Source organism: Schistocerca gregaria, chromosome 2, assembly GCF_023897955.1.
Source record: "Schistocerca gregaria isolate iqSchGreg1 chromosome 2, iqSchGreg1.2, whole genome shotgun sequence".
Taxonomy (NCBI): domain Eukaryota; kingdom Metazoa; phylum Arthropoda; class Insecta; order Orthoptera; family Acrididae; genus Schistocerca; species Schistocerca gregaria.
In genome coordinates this window covers 675,422,256-675,442,749 of record NC_064921.1, presented here as the reverse complement: position 1 = coordinate 675,442,749, position 20,494 = coordinate 675,422,256, and the positions used below count along the sequence as shown (strand labels likewise).

General features: G+C 41.8%; 1 protein-coding gene across 4 annotated transcripts in view; it reads right to left on the bottom strand.

Annotated features, from left to right (window-relative positions):
• The window catches only part of LOC126334735 (vacuolar protein sorting-associated protein 18 homolog), a 259,374-nt gene that overhangs the window by 234,774 nt on the left and 4,106 nt on the right, over positions 1 to 20,494 (bottom strand). Inside the window, exons 1-2 of one of the 4 annotated variants that reach the window (XM_049997279.1) lie at positions 12,411 to 12,810; positions 12,147 to 12,330 (exon numbers count right to left, since the gene is read on the bottom strand). The exons of 1 other annotated variant lie outside the window; for it this stretch is intronic. In XM_049997279.1, coding sequence (XP_049853236.1) covers positions 12,147 to 12,330; positions 12,411 to 12,491 — 265 coding nt within the window. In that variant the 5' untranslated portion in view covers positions 12,492 to 12,810. Of the gene's footprint in view, positions 1 to 12,146; positions 12,331 to 12,410; positions 12,811 to 20,494 lie in introns of those variants that run through there. 2 more of the 4 variants (XM_049997276.1, XM_049997278.1) reach the window with 2 other exon arrangements.

The window sequence follows — 20,494 nt, the reverse complement described above, 5'->3', positions numbered from 1 at the left end:
CATTCATCCTAACTGATAACTTAGTGGTAGTCATGATAATGTAAAAGGCTGAACAGTGCATAAATAACAGCTGGTACATGACGTGTCATTTCAGAAGTGGCTCTCCCTTTGCTAGTATATCTTTTGCCAATTACAGGGCTGGTATAGGTGTTGGTATGAGGATGCATAGGGCAAGTCCTACAGTGGGACAGTAACAGCAGTAGGAGCTACAGGGTAGGGAAATGGGTTCAGAAGGAGCATAGGGTCTGACAAGGATAGTGTGGGGATTGGGAATGTGATGGAAAGCTATTCCAGGTATAGCAGGCAAAATGTTGGACAGACTGAGCTCGGCGAGTGGACTTTTTATCTATCCAAATGCATTATATATAATTATGTTGTAACTTTAATGTTCTCTTTAGTAGCCAAGAAGTCTTTTTGGTACACTATCAAAGGAAAAGATACCCTGAAAAGTTAATACAGTGGCTAATAAAACATTAAATATTGCAGCTAATCAATTGGTTCATTAATTTCTGTAATCAAAAGCCAAAGGTACTTGAGGCAATAGATATTTGTTTTGTGTAAACCATTTGCACAAATCTGAAATTACTAGGAAACATAAGAATTTACACAGTTATTTATCTGATTTGTGCATAAAGTATCTGAAAAGTATCAACATGGAACCCTTCTCCTGACAAGTAATTTCTATTGATAATATTAAAATATTGTCATTCATTGTGTAACAGTATTTATTGCAATGATGATTATGATGGTCTGTAAGAATTCTCTAGCACTGTTATTAATTCTCATTCCAGGATAATACAAAATGGAAGTGGCTCAAAATTTTTAAAAATTTCATTTTTGGAATGTAATACATTTCTTAGAATGTGATTCATTCTGTGTCATGATTGATTGTATTCACTCACATAATCAATGTCAATATCATATCTTTAAAATTCAAGTTGTTGTAGTAGTGGTCTTCAGTCCTGACACTGGTTTGATGCAGCTCTCCATGCTAACCTATCCTGTGCAAGCTTCTTCATCTCCCAGTACCTCCTGCAACCTACATCCTTCTGAATCTGCTTAGTGTATTCATCTCTTGGTCTCCCTCTACGATTTTTACCCTCCACGCTGCCCTCCAATACTAAATTTGTGATCCCTTGATGCCTCAAAACATGTTCTACCAACCAATCCCTTCTTCTAGTCAAGTTGTGCCACAAACTCCTCTTCTCCCCAATCCTATTCAATACCTCCTCACTAGTTACGTGATCTACCCATCTAATCTTCAGCATTCTTCTGTAGCACCATATTTCAAAAGCTTCTATTCTCTTCTTGTCCAAACTATTTAATGTCCATGTTTCACTTCCATACATGGCTACGCTCCATACAAATACTTTCAGAAACGACTTCCTGACATTTAAATCTATACTCGATGTTACCAAATTTCTCTTCTTCAGAAACGCTTTCCTTGCCATTGCCAGTCTACATTTTATATCCTCTCTACTTCGACCATCATCAGCTCTTTTCAATGAAAATTGGAAATTTGTGCTAAGTTCTGTGAGACCAAACTGCTGAGGTCATCGGTCCCTCGGCTTACACACTACTTAAACTAACTTACACTAAGGGTAAGAGAGAGAGAGAGAGAGAGACACACACACACACACACACACACACACACACACACACACACACACACACACACACACACACACAAGGGAGGACTAGAACCTCTGATAGGGAGAGCCGCGCGAACCATGGCAAGGCGCCTGAGACCGAATGGCTGACCCACACGGCTTATTTCAATGAAACGAGGAAAAATCAATGGCACCAAAAACTTTAAGGCACATGATCAATTGTCGACAGTAGTTCTTTATGACATTAATGCAGCAAAATCTTTGATTCCAGCTTGAAATATGATTTCCATTGATCTTATGTAATCCTGACCTTGATATTGTGGAAATCGACAATTCAGTACCTCTGTCAGATTATTTTATTTTCCTCTGTAGTTAGATACCAGCAATTGGAATTGGCACCATGAAATGCTGGGAGGCTCTGATCAGATGGTTTGCACTTCAACAGGTCGGTCTACGATTTCATGATACACTCCACAAAACACAGGCAACCTCTGAATGTATCTTGAGATCTCTGGAATGAATTTAACAACAGATTGTTGAATTTTGTATGTAATATGTTTCACTGCACCCTGAGCACAATCTTATGATTTGAATATTGCCATTTGTAACAACTAAAACAATCAATTTTTGACAAAATAATTTAATTGGATGGATAAAAAATCTCCTGACCAAGCAGCAGCGGAACACACACATAAGAGAAGGTTGTAATTCAGCTGGCTTTCAGAGCCAGTGGCTTCTTTTGCAGGTAAAAGGGTTGAAGGGGAAGGAAGAGAGGTGAAAGAAAAGGACTGGAGAAGGTCTAGGAAAAAGTGGCAGATATTGGGAAAGTCACCCAGAACCGCAGGTCAGGGGAGACTTACTGCACAGGATGAGAAGGAAAGGGTGATTGTTGGGGACTGCAACAGATGAGAATTATAAACCTGAGAGCTTAAAGGTGGAAGACAGGGTAATATAAAAGACAGAGATTACTGCTTAAACATCATACATGAGTTAATAAGAGTGAAAAGCTAAATGAATTGTACATAACAGAGGTGACAGGGGGCGGTGAAAAATAGACGGGTAGGATAATGAAAAATGTAGAAAATTAAAATGGAGAGAAGAAAAGAGTAGTTACTATGAATAAATGCTCTGAGACGGAAGAAATTAATGTAAATTGAGACCAGCTGGGTGGCAAGAACCAAGGACATGTTGTAGTGCTAGTTGCCACTTGCAGAGTTCTTAGAAACTGGTGTCTGGGGCAAGAATCGAGATGGAGCGTGTGGTGAAACAGGCATCGAGGTCACAATAGTCATGTTGTAGAGCATGCTCTGCAACAGGATATTATGTCCTATAAAATAAAAAAAATCCTATTAAATGTTGCCTATGAAAAAGGCTTTTTTTTATTCCTGTCATTAAGTGAATAAGATTACTGAGCGCTTGGGCTGCTGAACTTCACGGCCTCAGTAGAAAGTGTCAATTTGTTACTGAATAATCCTACGCCGATTCCATGGTACAAGATGCTATTATCCGATCGGCGCCCGACAAAGAAGTTAGCTAACTTGCCCATCAGTTGGCAAATCCGACTCTAGATGAAGTCCTATCCATTGCTCAGTCTTTTGAAATTTCTCGCCCACTGGAGCGCAAATAGAGGCATGGGGTGACGTCGGGGAAATACAACCTCTGTGTGATGTTGACGAAGCGTGTGGCGTGTCCCCGCCGCCCGACATGGCCGCAGTACGCTCCCAAGTGCAGCCTCGGCCTAGCCATAAACAAACCTCTATGAAACTGCAGCAAAGCCCACGGCAACTTCCTTCATGTACGTGGTGTTTTACAAAACATTCACAAGAAGATTGTCCACAATGTTGGGCCGCGTGTCACAAATGCAAAAAAAAAGGGTCATGTGTCATCCGTTTGCAAATCCGACCGCATACATGATGTTCATGAACATGACGCTGATTCTGATTCTGTGTTGTCTGTCAGTTGTACTTCTCCCCTTTCAGGAAAGTTATTCCCCACTGTCCAAATACTTGGTCAAGATGTTCGCATGCAAGTGGATACTGGTTCTGCTGCCACTATCATCAATTCTCAGATGTATCTTCAGTTGGGTTCTCCAATCCTGTCACCTGTCACTACGCAATTACGGACTTGCAATAAACAGAAGATATCTCTCTTGGGACAATTTGATGCTGAGGTATCTTACAAATCTGTCATTCACACTGTTCCCATATTTGTGGTCGACCATAGTAACATGGATAATCTTTTTGGTTTCGATGCCTTTCGCGTTTTTGGGTTCTCCATAGATGACTCTGTCCATAGCGTCTCTGATGCTATTCCCTATGCCCAATTGGATTCCTTGTCGATGACATTTTCGTCCCTTTTTTCTCCTGAGTTAGGCCATACAAATGACTCTGAAGCTCATATCACGCTCAAACCCACTGCTTGGCCTAAGTTTTATCGGGCTCGGCCCATTCCTGTGGCCCTTTGTGATCAGGTCAAATGGGAGCTGGATCGTCTCACTGCTTCAGGGGTCTTGCTTCCTGTCACTTCCAGTGAGTGGTCCTCTCCTGTCTTTGTTGTTGCTAAGCCAAATGGTGATGTTTGTCTCTGTGCCGATTTCAAAGCCACTGCAAATGCTCAATACCTTATTGACACTTATCCTATGCCTCGACTGAAGAATTGTTCACTAAACTTGCTGGAGGCCAGTATTTTTCTAAACTTGACCTGTCAGAAGCTTATCATCAACTTCCTCTCAACGCTGCTTCCCGGCAGTTTCTGGTCCTTAATATGCCTTTCAGCCTCTATCAATACCAATGATTGCCATTCGGGGTTGCCAGCACACCTGCTCTCTTTCAGCAATTATTGCTCACTGTCCATAGGTGTATAAATTACCAGGACGACATTGTTGTCATTGGCTCCATCACTGACGAACATCTTCAAAATCTCTGCACACTTTTTCATGTCTTACAGACTGCCGGTCTTAATTGTAATCTTCACAAATCAAAATTTTTTCAGGCATCTATCACGTACTTGGGGTTTCAACTCTCCCAGGACGGTGTTTGTCTGCTTCAGCAAACTGTCGCTGCGATCGATGCCCTCCCTCGCCCTACATCTGTTAAGGAACTGCAGGCCTTCTTGGAGAAAATAGCATACTACCACAGGTTTTTACCGTCTGCTGCTTCGGTGGCTCAGATGTTTCATCGCTTGTTGCATAAAAATGTGCCTTTTCAGTGGTCCGCGTTACGCAATGCGGCTTTCCAGAAATTGAATACTATGCTGAAACAGGCCTCATGCCTGGCTACTTATCGACCTGGCCAACATCTTGTTCTTGCCACGGACGCCTCTCAATATGAGGTCGGTGCAGTCCTTGCACACCGCTTTTCTGACGGTTCTGAACAACCCATTGCTTATGCCTCCAAAACACTCATGGATGCCCAACAAAAGTATTCTCAAATTGAAAAATAAGCTTTGGCCATTATTTATGCTCTTCATTAGTTTGGTGTTTTTCTCTATGGATCCAAATTTCATCTTGTTACAGATCACAAACTACTTGTTTCCTTGTTTCATCCATCAACATCACTTCCGGATAAGGCTGCACACCGCCTCCAGCGTTGGGTTCTTTACTTGTCTCATTTCAATTATGAGATTCATTTCCGGCCGACAGCTCAACATGCGAATGCTGATGCACTGTCTCGCCTTCCCATGGGTCCTGATCGGGCATTCAATAGGGATGAACTTGTGTGTTTCCACCTGGATGTTGCCGAGCAGCGGGTTGTGGAGGGTTCCCCATCACCGGAGACTGGCTGGCACCTGCTACAGGTTCTGACCCTACCCTCTCCAGGGTTTTATGCGGTATTCAGAAGGGTTGGCCAGATCATCCGTCCGCTAAGGCTTCTGATCCATTGTGGAACTACTATGCTTTGCGTTACCGCCTCACGGTTAGGGATGGTGTTATCCTCCTTTCCACCGAAAATGCTTCGCCGCGTGTTGTGGTACCTGCGTCTTTGTGTGCTTCGGTCTTGCGCGTCCTTCACCAAGGGCACTGGGGTGTCCCTCGCACAAAATCTCTGGCGAGCTGTCATGTGTACTGGCTCGGCATCGACCTTGAAATCGCACACATGGTTGCTGCCTGCGGCCCTTGCGCGTCACAGGCCGCCGCCCCGAAGTCATCTTTGTCACCATGGCCTTCACCTGAGAAGCCCTGGGAGCATATTCAAGCTGACTTCGCGGGACCTTTTTTAAGGTACTTATTGGCTTCTCATTATTGACGCCTACTCCAACTTTCTTTGTATTGCCCGTTACACGTCGTCTACCACCGCGGCAACCACCAATGCCCTAGCTCGCATTTTCTCTTTGGAAGGCCTTCCCTCTACTCTTGTTACTGATAATGGTCTGCAATTTGCCTCTTCTGATTTTGCAGATTTTAGTGGTCATCACAGTGTCATGCATGTCACGGCCCCTCCGTTCCATCCACAGTCAAATGGTGAGGCTGAACGACTGGTCTGCACATTTAAGGCTCAGATGAGGAAACTCCTGACTTCTTCTGCTGATGATGCGCTTCTCCAATTTCTGGCTTCTTACCGTTTCACCCCAGCTGAGCTCTTACATGGCCGACAACCCCGCACACTACTTCATCTTCTGCGGCCTTCCACCTCACGGCCTTGGATGCCTTCACTTGGCCAGTTCACCGCCGACGACCTTGTATGGGTACGGGGATATGGCAGGCGGCCAAAATGGAGTCCTGGCCGCATCTTATGACACCATAGCCAACGCCCGTATGAAATCCAGACGGACACGGGTGTTGCAGTACATCATTCGGACCAGCTTCGGCCTCATGTGCAGGCAACACCTGTTCTGGACGCCGCTGCACCACCTTCGGCTCTACCTGACACTCGGGATCCTGGAATCTCTCATTACTCACAATGCAGTCCTCTCACCATCATATCGGTGCCAGCACAAGAACTGACACCACCTGGAGACGTGCCCATGCAGGAACCAGATGACCATCATCTCTCGGAGCAAGTCTGCTCACCTCCTTCTCCTAAAAACGCGGACACATTGCCCATGTCTCCTGTTATAACAACCGGACTTTCTACAATGGGCAGATTGGTGCACAGGGCCCCAGCAGATTCGACGCCCACATCTCCTGTCATCTAAACTCATTATCATTGGGGACACTTCCATCCGTATGGGAAGCCTCCTCCTCGAGACTTTACGGCCAGCCAAACAACACCTATGGACATTAGCAATCTACAGGCCACTTCCATCAAGACCTGTGTAAAAAGTTCAAAAGGGGGGGAAAAGCGTTGTGACTTGCCGATGTTTCAAAGTGCCACCGCGCAATTACGGATATCCTCTACATGCGGCGCTGTCTGCCAGCCATGCAGCAGCAGCGCCACCTAAGCGGCCAGCCAGCCAGTGGCCCCTAGACTTGGACTCAGTTATGATTTGACTGTTAAAGTGTACACACGTCTTACTCTGTTTCCTTGACCAGTGACTTTCATGTATTGCGTCTTCCTTGAAATATATTTGTTCAACTTGAAGTTATAACAATGAGGTATCCCTTGGATGTGGGGTTTAGGTGGCATCATGTATCTAATGCACTCTGACTCTGGTGCTGGATTGTGAGCCACATACAAAGCATGTTCTAATTCCCACACAGTAACTGGAAACCTGTACTCTTCAGTTTCGTTGTAGCTTAAATTCAGCACTGCTCCCTGATAATTTCTGTCTGTTTTGGAATGTGCTAGGCTGCGGATGTAATTTGGCCTAAGGATTCAACCATTATCTGGAATGACCAGACATCCATCATTATGTATGGCCACTGCAGTACATGCATTACCTATTCCATTAATTCTTCTCATTCATTCCCATGTTCAATTACCCGAAAGTTCCTAAATGCAATGTATCATATACCGAACAGTTAAAAGGAAGTCACACTTGATCAAGGTCCGCGACACTTTCACTTTTTAACCAGACATAACGTCGTCTGAGACAGGAAAGAGAAATAATAATATTGTCTAGGCCCTACAGAAATACTGTAGCCATAACATAGTCACTGTTGCATTGTGCTGCCAGTTAGTATACTTATCGTTGGGAAGTGACTAATAAGGCAATCTTGGTCTTTAGCAGTCATCATTGTGCTAACATGGTTTGAGTTTAGGTAGTTGGTGCAGTAACGTGGATTGTGGAAGTGTTTTCAATGCGTTACTAAGTTTTTTGTTTGTTTATTGTTTGGCATTCTTGTTGCGTCTGATAGTTTGGTGTTTGTTGTGCAGAATTTGTTTCGGTTTTATTCTACAGTAATTGTGATGTTGTGTCTGATGTATATTTACAGTAGGTAGTTGTGTTTTAATTCATGTAGGGGCTTGGTTTCACATATTTGGTTTTTTGTTATCCCCGGCCGGAGTGGCTGAGAAGTTCTAGGCGCTACAGTCTGGAACCGAGTGACCGCTACAGTCACAGGTTAGAATCCTGCTTCGGGCATGGATGTGTGTGATGTCCTTAGGTTAGTCAGATTTAATTAGTTCTAAGTTCTAAGGGACTGATGAGCTCAGAAGTTAAGTCCGATAGTGCTCAGAGCCATTTTTTGTTATTGATAGCTGCAGTTGATCTATATAGGTCCATCGAAATGTGCCATACCACTTTTTGGTATAGACAGCTGCCATTGAGCTATAAAGGTCAAGGAAAATATCCATTCCTGTGGTTTTGTTGGTGTGGCAGAATGGTGCAATTACATTTTTTTTATTTTATTTGTTTCAGGATGGTGCGGTAAGTTTTTATTGTTGTTTATTTAGCTTGTCCCCACCCTAAACCCCCAATTTCTATGGTTGTCCTGTTAGTTTCATTTTATTTTTGGCGTGTGACATTATTGTATCATTTTTATTTTAGCTCATATTTGTTGGCATCTATATATAGTGATGTCATTGTTGCTGTATCGTATATACTGGAAATAGGTGTTTCCACCATATTGGTGACTTCATGAGTCAAAGTAGACAGGTAGTATCGGACACTTCTGTAATGCCAAATGTATATGTAGGTGTGAATTATGTGAGGGAGGTGATATTCATATGGTTGTTTCACAATTTGTCACCTCTATCACGCTGTCTCTCACATTAATGCTGCTGTTTGACTAAAAAACATAATTATTGGTAATTTTGGTAACTAATATTACAGTCTTACTAAGTAGAGATAACAGTAACGATCTTTCAAAAATAAGTCAGTTTTGTGAGAGGATCACAACCGAACCTTTTGTTGTAATCCATCAGAAAATTACAGTTTATCCCTCAGTGGGTAATTACACCAAGATATGGCTGAAGATAATCTAGTTAAGATACACAAGGACCAAACACACATTCTGAATAGTATGTGGCTGTTTGAAAAACTGAACTACTGTGTACCTCATGTATTGTTACAGAAGAATGACACTCTAATTTGTCACTGGTATCTGTGGCAATAGTTTGGACACAGCTATAGGTTTATTAACATGATCATGTGTTTATATGCTTACCTATTGCCAGTGTTAGTGTCGATTTAGCGACTTTTACAACCACTTTCCTTAGAGTTGTGGCAAACAAAATTAAAGCATCACAATTTTGCAAGATCATTACATGAAAATTTGTTTGAACACTTTAATTTCTTTTCCATTAAATATCAAAGACTTCTTGTTCCAACCAGAGAGTATTTTGTGCAGTTTATGCAAAACTCTGATGTAACATGCAGTGATCCTGCCTAACAGGGATCCCCCACACATTTCTCACCTTATGCCTTGCAATTACACACTGATGTGATGTGTCCACATATCAGAAATTTAGAGTATTTTATTGTGCCAATGAATGAAACATTTGCAAATTATCCCCTTTTAAAACCGTGCTGGTATGCCATCAAGAGTCATAAAGTGCAAGAGTGTGAAGTTGAGAGGTGAAGGTCAGTGCACCAACACATGGATGCCCCGGTATACAAGTAGTGCTGGCTTGTTAAAGGAATTGTATAACAAATAGCACTGGTTTGAGTTTTGGACTATGGCAGTGCTTACCTGGGCTGGTGGCTTAATCTGCACATGGAGATGTCTTATAATCATGAACTGAGAAGAAGAATATTGAGGATTATTGAGCTTCCTTGCAGGTGTAAAATGATACTATATTTGTAGCCTGCAAAGGATAGATTTGGTACCTTAACTTGAACACTCCTGCAACCAGTACTTCTGCCGTGCTGATAAACATCCAGCACTGGCTAGCTTAATTTACTGGTGTATTATAAGTGCACAAATTATTCACTCTATAAATCATAATGCCAACAAGCATATTATATCAAGTAATTGACAGTATGTGACGTTGTTATGTACCATCTAATGTTTTTATCATCTCATTATAGTCTTCCTGAATTTTACAATGTTGCCTACATATGTTGATCCAATAAGGCACATGCTACAGTATGTGGGGAACGTATCGTGAGTCCATAAATTTGTACTATTTGTTAGCAGAAATTTGTAAAAGGCTGCTGCTAGCATGCATAGAGTTTGATTAAATACTGTATGTTACATATGTGTGAGCTTACCTAAAACTGCTAGTATCGTGTGAGTGTTTAACTCATCATGGACACCATCATGTGATTACTATAATTAACAAAATCGAGAATGAGGAAATCCTAGTTAAGGCTGTCATTGTAATTATCTTGTACCTTGGGACTCACAGTGGTTATCAGTTGTAAGCCTTTTTCTTTCCAAGTGTTACCTATTGTTCTTTTCAAGTTGTGTACAGAAATGTGTAATTTATGAGGTGTTGGCTGGGCATTGGAGGTCCAGTAAATGTTTGGCTTTGAAATAATCAGATGTCAGTTGGCACCGAATGGGAAACCACAGCTGTTAGCAATATCAGGCTTGCTGCAGATGGGGGCTGCTTGATTTTGTTGAGCAAGGTTTGTTCATGAGAAATTACCTTACTTTGGTGGAGTCTTGTATTTTATAATAATTTAAACCATTTTCACTGCATTTGATTGTATCACAAACTTTGAATATTTACTTTCTTTCAAGGTGCATAAATGGCCTTTAAACATTTATTGTTTAATACTTAATGATGACTAATGGAGTTTGTATAAATGATTAGACTATGATTCAAAAAACAAATGAGTACCTTTACCGATGTGTTTTAAGAATTTAGAAATTTTACAAGGAGTTACTGCTGTGTAAATATATAGTTCTTGTGAATGATTTTTAGTTTTATGTTTTTGAATTTGATTGACTGGAAGTAATTATTCTTTTGGAAGATCGTGATTTTTTTAGTCCACTTGGATGTAAAAACTTACAAAAGTGTAATTAACATCTAATTTTAATAACTGATTGAAAGTGTTAGCCTGGCTTTTGATGCCCAGTTCTCACTCTTCTGCCCACTTGGTACAGTATCGTACTAAGTATGTAAAGTCTCACCTGAAGGTGAAAAAATCCTGCCCTGATTTGCTGAGGAAGGATAGGGAAACTGAATGGTAGCAGTCTTCTGTGTCTCACCATTACACTGTTATACCATCCATTTCCCATCCCGTTTGTACTCAAGTAGTATGCATGTCAATGATGCTTCCCATCACTAATGAATCTCTAGCTGAAATTAAGTGTGTATGTATTTTCTCCTGCTAGCAGCAGGTGAGTAGTAATGACTTCAATAAGAAGCATTCCATTGTGGAGTCTTAACTCAGTTTACATTATCAACAATACCTTCTGAAGTCTCATCAATGCAGAAAGGAGATACTTTCTGAAAATTAGTACAATAAATGCATACTGACACTCTAGCACACTAGTTACAATCTCCAACTGATTTAATGAGTGCATTTCTTGTGCTGTTGTTATGTCTAGCCCTCTTGCAGTAGCGTGTACTACAGGACTGATGGTGCTGACTACAATTTGGTTCTGGAACCCTGTATTTGTTATCTCTCTATGAGCCCCCTGGGGGCACATAGTTCTGCTCACTTTAGAAATTGCAATTCATGAGGGATATTCAAGACGAGCTGTCCGCTTTGGCCAGTGGCCTAATGTTAATGGCTACTGTGACATCACATTTTCAAGCATATATTTAGAGTTTTGTTGTTAGATGGCAAAGCTGCAAAATGTGAAAGCAAGAGGTTATGATGACAGATTGTGCTGCAGCTTAGCCTGTTTTACAAAAATCACCAGTGGCATCACGTTACAGTTGCCATGCTGTTTGCATCGTTTGTTGCAAGTTTCCTACAACACTGGTAAAAGCTAACGACTCTTACTGGATAGTCCTCTTTGTCCGAAATTCCATTCCCACAGATGCACTTGCCAGTGTCTGTATTATTCTCCAAAATGAAATTACACATCTCTCAGATATACTTGGACTGACAAACTGCTATACTACTTTAAACAATCCAAAGGAATTTCATTATTGTCTTTCGCAGTTGGTTAATACGCTTGCATAAAAAGTTAAAGAATAAACATAGTTTTTACAGAAATGATACAACTACAGAACTCATTTGTACATTAGACAGTACTGAAGCTTTTTTGGTTTACACATAAGAATGGAATTCACTCTGCATTGGATAGTTTGTTACCTTCTTTCTTCTCTGGTGGCTGAACACTAATCCTTAAAAGCACATAATTTGCCATGGCTACTACAACGTGATCATTACTGACAGCTAAATGTGTTATACTTTCCGCAGGCGAAAAATTGACTTTGTGTTTACTGAATATTGGTGTTTCCTCTTCCAACTTCATATGTATGAAACCTGTTGTACTCTGAAAATCCAATGAGTATCAAGTTATATTTAGCTGATAGAAAAACGTGGTGGTTATGTACAAGTGTTGTATTCTTTTACCATCTCTGGGCGAATAATTGGTGCGGTTGTTCCTCTCACACGCTGAGAAGCTTGTTCATACTGGTCAAATAAAGATGTCATTTTGTGATACTAGATTCCTCTTAATTAACTTTCAGAAAAATATGACGGGCTTCGCACATTCACTTCACATTAGCTTTAAATAATAACAATCCTAAACTGCTTTAAATAACTGCGGAAATAATACGACAGGCACCGAAAATGATGACCGTCACCACTTAAGCCTTCAGAGTCCTTTCAGAATTATTTTCGAACATATCAATAGCAAACCATCGTAAACACACTGTAAGCACAAACGTGTTTTGACAGCAAAACTTGTTGTGGTTTCGTTTTGACAGTTGGTACAACTATTTCCATATGATGTCAAAGATACTCAATTAATAAACAAAACCCCAAAGGTTCCTTTTTTTGGGGTGGGGGAAAGGGTATTTTTTTTTTTAATTATATGAAGTTCGTGAAACAGTATCTGCTGTTCATGTTTGGTTGCTGTTCAAGGGAGATCTCTTTTCTGACAGTAACATAATTTGCTAAACGGAATCGAAGTTAAACTATTGTCATTGCGTTCATTCACGTTATAGTAAGCTTTGTGTCTTGTTAATCTTTACAGTACATTCTAGCTTGCTTTCTCTCGTGACATATTGCAAAGGACGAATGAGGATTTCCAGGATTCTCACACAAACAAAATATAACATCTGAAAGCGAAAAATTAAAGACCAAATCAGACTGGCCGTCACAGCACGGTCAAGTCCGGGTTTATTCACAACGTCCGTCACGTCACGGCAAATCAGTTCAAGTCACTTGATCTAAAATCAAATCGCTGTCCTCATCTGTTCTTTCGCCGGCACTCCCGACACTGCGGCTCGATTTTGTTACTTACTGTGCCAGTAGTGCGCCAAGCGACCAGTAAATTAAACTGTTGGGATTGGCGAGATCGTGAAAGTGGAAGCAAATAGTAGTTTATTTTGGTTTGTACAATGGCTTCTACAAATGTGAGCATAGCGTAGCGCGGTAGATTGCAGCAGCAATAAGAAGAAGGTACCACACCTTTCCTAAGGTCTCTGAGAGGTATATACCATCACGTTACTAAACTGTATCGTCAGGATTCGCTTGCAAACAGCGTGTATATTGATGATTACTGCTTCGTTTTAGGAGCAGAAAATGGCTAGTGAATGGCAGATGAGAAGATCTTGCGAAAGGAGACCCTGTTTGCCTTTATAGTAATGTAAAATTTTGTCGCTACTCATCGAACAAAGCCAGACAATAATACACTCGCGTGGAATGCAGTTAACCACATTGTTTGACATTCGATTCATGGGAATAGATAAATCCATAACTACAAACGAAAATGAAAAACTAAACATTCTTCTGAATGAAAAGCTATTCTTCCAAATTATCTCAGACTCGCCTAAGCATGAAATTAAGTACCAAAAGAGTTGAAAACATTCAATTATTTAAATCAACGCAATCGAAAAAAATCTTATGCAATGTCTAGCGCTGTCTTTTAAAAACACATTCATTTATTTCAATTTACAAGGATGGTGCTTATCCACAGCAGACAACTGATTTATTATCTATGGATCGAAACATGGAGGTAAGAATACCTCCATGGATCGAAAGTAAAGTAGTAGTAGTAGTAGTTTATTCAACCAGAGACAAAGTACATTGCATGGATTTCGTCAATATATACACTCCTGGAAATGGAAAAAAGAACACATTGACACCGGTGTGTCAGACCCACCGTACTTGCTGCGGACACTGCGAGAGGGCTGTACCAGCAATGATCACACGCACGGCACAGCGGACACACCAGGAACCGCGGTGTTGGCCGTCGAATGGCGCTAGCTGCGCAGCATTTGTGCACCGCCGCCGTCAGTGTCAGCCAGTTTGCCGTGGCATACGGAGCTCCATCGCAGTCTTTAACACTGGTAGCATGCCGCGACAGTGTGGACGTGAACCGTATGTGCCGTTGACAGACTTTGAGCGAGGGCGTATAGTGGGCATGCGGGAGGCCGGGTGGACGTACCGCCGAATTGCTCAACACGTGGGGCATGAGGTCTCCACAGTACATCGATGTTGTCGCCAGTGGTCGGCGGAAGGTGCACGTGCCCGTCGACCTGGGACCGGACCGCAGCGACGCACGGATGCACGCCAAGACCGTAGGATCCTACGCAGTGCCGTAGGGGACCGCACTGCCACTTCCCAGCAAATTAGGGACACTGTTGCTCCTGGGGTATCGGCGAGGACCATTCGCAACCGTCTCCATGAAGCTGGGCTACGATCCCGCACACCGTTAGGCCGTCTTCCGCTCACGCCCCAACATCGTGCAGCCCGCCTCCAGTGGTGTCGCAACAGGCGTGAATGGAGGGACGAATGGAGACGTTTCGTCTTCAGCGATGAGAGTCGCTTCTGCCTTGGTGCCAATGATGGTCGTATGCGTGTTTGGCGCCATGCAGGTGAGCGCCACAATCAGGACTGCATACGACCGAAGCACACAGGACCAACACCCGGCATCATGGTGTGGGGAGCGATCTCCTACACTGGCCGTACACCTCTGGTGATCGTCGAGGGGACACTGAATAGTGCACGATATATCCAAACCGTCATTGAACCCATCGTTCTACCATTCCTAGACCGGCAAGGGAACTTGCTGTTCCAACAGGACAATGCACGTCCGCATTTATCCCGTGCCACTCAACGTGCTCTAGAAGGTGTAAGTCAACTACCCTGGCCAGCAAGATCTCCGGATCTGTCCCCCATTGAGCATGTTTGGGACTGGATGAAGCGTCGTCTCACGCGGTCTGCACGTCCAGCACGAACGCTGGTCCAACTGAGGCGCCAGGTGGAAATGGCATGGCAAGCCGTTCCACAGGACTACATCCAGCATCTCTACGATCGTCTCCATGGGAGAATAGCAGCCTGCATTGCTGCGAAAGGTGGATATACACTGTACTAGTGCCGACATTATGCATGCTTTGTTGCCTGTGTCTATGTGCCTGTGGTTCTGTCAGTGTGATCATGTGATGTATCTGACCCCAGGAATGTGTCAATAAAGTTTCCCCTCCTGGGACAATGAATTCACAGTGTTCTTATTTCAATTTCCAGGAGTGTATATATATATATATATACGGCGAACAATACTATACAAAATACAGATGTGCATAGTAGACTACATAACATCAGACCACATTGAAATAGCATGTACAACTTTGATTCCTGCCTCGGGCATGGATGTGTGTAATGTCCTTAGGTTAGTTAGGTTTAATTAGTTCTAAGTTCTAGGTGACTGATGACTTCAGAAGTTAAGTCGCATAGTGCTCATAGCCAATTTTTGATTACCAAGCAAAGTTAAAACAGCTCATCACGTCGTTTGAAACACGATTCCGAGACCTAACTAGTTTGGAAATGGAACTTAAGGTGTTCAGCACTCCTTTTTCAGATTCCCTCGATGACTTGTCATCGTCACTTCAATTGGAGATTATTGATTTGCAAAATTCAACTTTTTTGAAAGAGAGGTACTACAACACGTTGGATTTGTCATGATGGTATCCTTCATTACAGCAAAAAACATTTACCAAGCTTCAGAACAATGCTGCTCAGATCATGTGCATGTTTGGATCTACGTATTGTTGTGAGCAGCTTTTCTCAGCAACGAAAACAGTAAAAAGTAAGGAACGATCGATTCTTCAGGATGCAACAATGAAGACCATGCTCCGCATCAACGCTGCGAACACTTTGACGCCTGATATTTCCGATCTTTTAATGAAAAGAAAATTCAAGCTACTGAGGCCCAATACATTTAGTATGCAATTTCTTGTAAAACAGTTGTTTCTTATTTATTTTCCGAACATCGTATTTCCTGGTGTAGCATGTCACCACGTCTTAGCAGCTAAGAGTATGAGGCTGTCGATCTTGTAAGACGCAGCTGGCACATCAAAACGCTTGCCTTGCCGCCTGCCTCAGACATCCGTGCCACGTGCTGGCCTGCCGGCCCACTTGAATGGTCACAGCGAGCGACGCGGCTCCCTGGAGCAGGGAGCGCTCCGCGGCTCACAACGGAGCCGACGAGCTGGAACAGTCTGCTTTACAAGGTAACATAATGCATCAGAATACTATAGGCACAAAGAAAGAAATTTCTGTAGGTTTGCCAGACACTTTACTTTTCTTGTGCATGATAAAGATTACTAACGGAAGTTACTTACCGTCCATTGTCTGGAATATAAACTATCCTTTCTCCTCTGCAAACACGTGCTTTTGTAGCAAGTGATCATTTTTTTTTTCCGTGATTGAAATGCTTTACCGCACACAAAACCCGCCATTACACACCCACCCACAAGGCATCAGAAAGTCATGTTCAAAGAATATCCGCGTTTCGAAAACTACTAGCGATATTGGCCAGCGTGAGAGACGACGTCATGTCATGATATGACGTCATGATTCCTCGGGGGCCCGCGAGCCGCTTCTGTGTCGCGACTGTTATGTTCGACTGTGATTGTGGTCTTCACAAGTGGCTCTAACTGTTTTTACGCGTGAGGTACACGTACCCATTCACAGTGCGGTAACCTGGTTGCTGAAGACTACACGTTTACGAAATTATCAATTGTATGTTAGAGAAAGAAGACTGAAGTGCGGAACAACAAAAAAAAAAATGAGGGTTCGAAAAGTGTCATTTCGTGGTATGGAAAGGGAATTTCACACGCTCTAGAAGAAGATTTAGGAAGAGAAATTGCATTTTGTGAATGTTTTAGAAAGACGAAGCATCGCTGTTTTCATTTGTTATGTCAAATTGCACCCAGACTAACTAGAAGGAACACAGTGTTATGAACTGAGATCACACTCTGTGAAAAATTGGTTTGTTTAAGTTTAGTTACAAATCTTTTGTACAATGGTCACATCTCCCTCAATACCTTTCTCTTCAAGATTTATAGGTTTTCCTTGTGTTTGACAGGCTGTAGTTAAATTACATCAGAATATGATGAACAAGTTTTATATTTCGAATAAAACAAAGGCACTTAAAAACTGAAGACGCAGTATTTCCTAGAAAACAAAGCAAAGACACCAATGGAAAAAGTTTTATCACCAATAAGGAGATGTGTGACAAACGAAAGCTGGTAGACATGTTTTTACATCTGATATATGATGTCTATTCATATTTCGCGCCAGTGGCACCATGATGATGCAAAGAAGGTTTGCTGTACACAGACACCGCAAAAGTCGTGAAAATTAGTTTCTTTGCAGACTGGATGTTAGTCAAGGATACCTTTAAGGTGGCAAAGACATCATTATCAGCACCTCACTGTGGCTGGGTAATAGCATTAAGAGAACGGTTGCAAGCTACCGTGCTCTGGACGACCATTTGGCATTACCAAGAGTGAACACCATCAGGTTTGGCATATGTTTGTGGTCATCATACTGTATCTGCAGCAGCAATATGGCACCACTGTGACGTAACAAACTGTTACAAATTAGTTACTGCAAGGACAGCTCCGAGTCGGACGCCCTGTAGTGTGCATTCCACAGTCCACAAACCACTGCTATTTGCGACTTCAGTGGTTTCTAGCCAGAGCTCATTGGAGGAAAGGCTGTAGGTCTGTTATGTTTCTGATGAAAACCGATTCTGCCTTGGTGCCAGCAATGGCTGTGTGCTGGTAATAAGGAGGCAAGCTGAGGGCTTGCAACCAACCTGTATGCGTGCTAGATGGACTCTAGTGGCTATCCCATGCACCCTAACTGTAAAACTTGTACTTCAATCTGGTGATTTGACCTGTTGTGCTTCTACTCATAAATAGCATTCTGAGGGTGTTTACCAACATGATAAGGCTTGCCCGCATACTTGTTCTACAGAGCGTCGGCATGCTGCCTTGGCCTGCTCGATCACCAGATCTGTCTCCAATTGAGCATCGTTGGACAAGAACTCCAACATAATCCACTAATAGCATTAACTGTCCCTGTATTGACCAATCACGTGCAACAGGCATTGAACTCCATTCCACAAACTGACGTGTGGCATCTGTACAACAAAAGCCATGCATCTTTTCATACAACATTCTGCCGGTCTTACTAGTTATTTCACATTTACAACGCCTTATTTCGCGCTTACTTTAACTTGTGGCCTCGCAATGTTAATCATTTAAATATGTTACCCAAAGTTTCATTACTCTACATTAATACTGTTTTAGTGTTACGATTTTTTCCGCCAGTACATATCGGTAGGAACAAAATGCAGTATGCTGGTTACACAGACACTGGTCAGAAGTGTCAAAGATAGTAAAACATCAGTCATACAAAAAGAGTAAATCAGCATAACAAGATGTACTATGCAAAACTCCCATTCTTGTTTGCTCTATTTAAAGACATAATCGATAATGATTGACAATTAATTTGTAACATTTCTCTTGACAGTGCATTTGTGAACAAGTCTGCCAATCGATCTTCTGACTTAATGTTAGAAACAAGAATAGGGCCATCATGTTTTTTTCATGAATTAAACAGAAATTTATATCGATGTGTGCAGCCTTTTTATAATATTCTTTGTTTCTTTTTGAGTGTAATGTACTTTGGCTCTCCAAAAAGATTTGTTTTGGTTGCTCCACGTTAAGTCCACGTTTCTTTAAGAATGTACAAAGCCAAGTGATTTAGGCAGCTGTAGAAGATGCTGCATTGTACACTGCTTCTGTCATATATGTGGCAACACATTTTTACCTGATAATTTCTGTCTGTTTTGGAATGTGCTAGGCTGCGGATGTAATTTGGCCTAAGGATTCAACCATTATCTGGAATGACCAGACATCCATCATTATGTATGGCCACTGCAGTACATGCATTACCTATTCCATTAATTCTTCTCATTCATTCCCATGTTCAATTACCCGAAAGTTCCTAAATGCAATGTATCATATACCGAACAGTTAAAAGGAAGTCACACTTGATCAAGGTCCGCGACACTTTCACTTTTTAACCAGACATAACGTCGTCTGAGACAGGAAAGAGAAATAATAATATTGTCTAGGCCCTACAGAAATACTGTAGCCATAACATAGTCACTGTTGCATTGTGCTGCCAGTTAGTATACTTATCGTTGGGAAGTGACTAATAAGGCAATCTTGGTCTTTAGCAGTCATCATTGTGCTAACATGGTTTGAGTTTAGGTAGTTGGTGCAGTAACGTGGATTGTGGAAGTGTTTTCAATGCGTTACTAAGTTTTTTGTTTGTTTATTGTTTGGCATTCTTGTTGCGTCTGATAGTTTGGTGTTTGTTGTGCAGAATTTGTTTCGGTTTTATTCTACAGTAATTGTGATGTTGTGTCTGATGTATATTTACAGTAGGTAGTTGTGTTTTAATTCATGTAGGGGCTTGGTTTCACATATTTGGTTTTTTGTTATCCCCGGCCGGAGTGGCTGAGAAGTTCTAGGCGCTACAGTCTGGAACCGAGTGACCGCTACAGTCACAGGTTAGAATCCTGCTTCGGGCATGGATGTGTGTGATGTCCTTAGGTTAGTCAGATTTAATTAGTTCTAAGTTCTAAGGGACTGATGAGCTCAGAAGTTAAGTCCGATAGTGCTCAGAGCCATTTTTTGTTATTGATAGCTGCAGTTGATCTATATAGGTCCATCGAAATGTGCCATACCACTTTTTGGTATAGACAGCTGCCATTGAGCTATAAAGGTCAAGGAAAATATCCATTCCTGTGGTTTTGTTGGTGTGGCAGAATGGTGCAATTACATTTTTTTTATTTTATTTGTTTCAGGATGGTGCGGTAAGTTTTTATTGTTGTTTATTTAGCTTGTCCCCACCCTAAACCCCCAATTTCTATGGTTGTCCTGTTAGTTTCATTTTATTTTTGGCGTGTGACATTATTGTATCATTTTTATTTTAGCTCATATTTGTTGGCATCTATATATAGTGATGTCATTGTTGCTGTATCGTATATACTGGAAATAGGTGTTTCCACCATATTGGTGACTTCATGAGTCAAAGTAGACAGGTAGTATCGGACACTTCTGTAATGCCAAATGTATATGTAGGTGTGAATTATGTGAGGGAGGTGATATTCATATGGTTGTTTCACA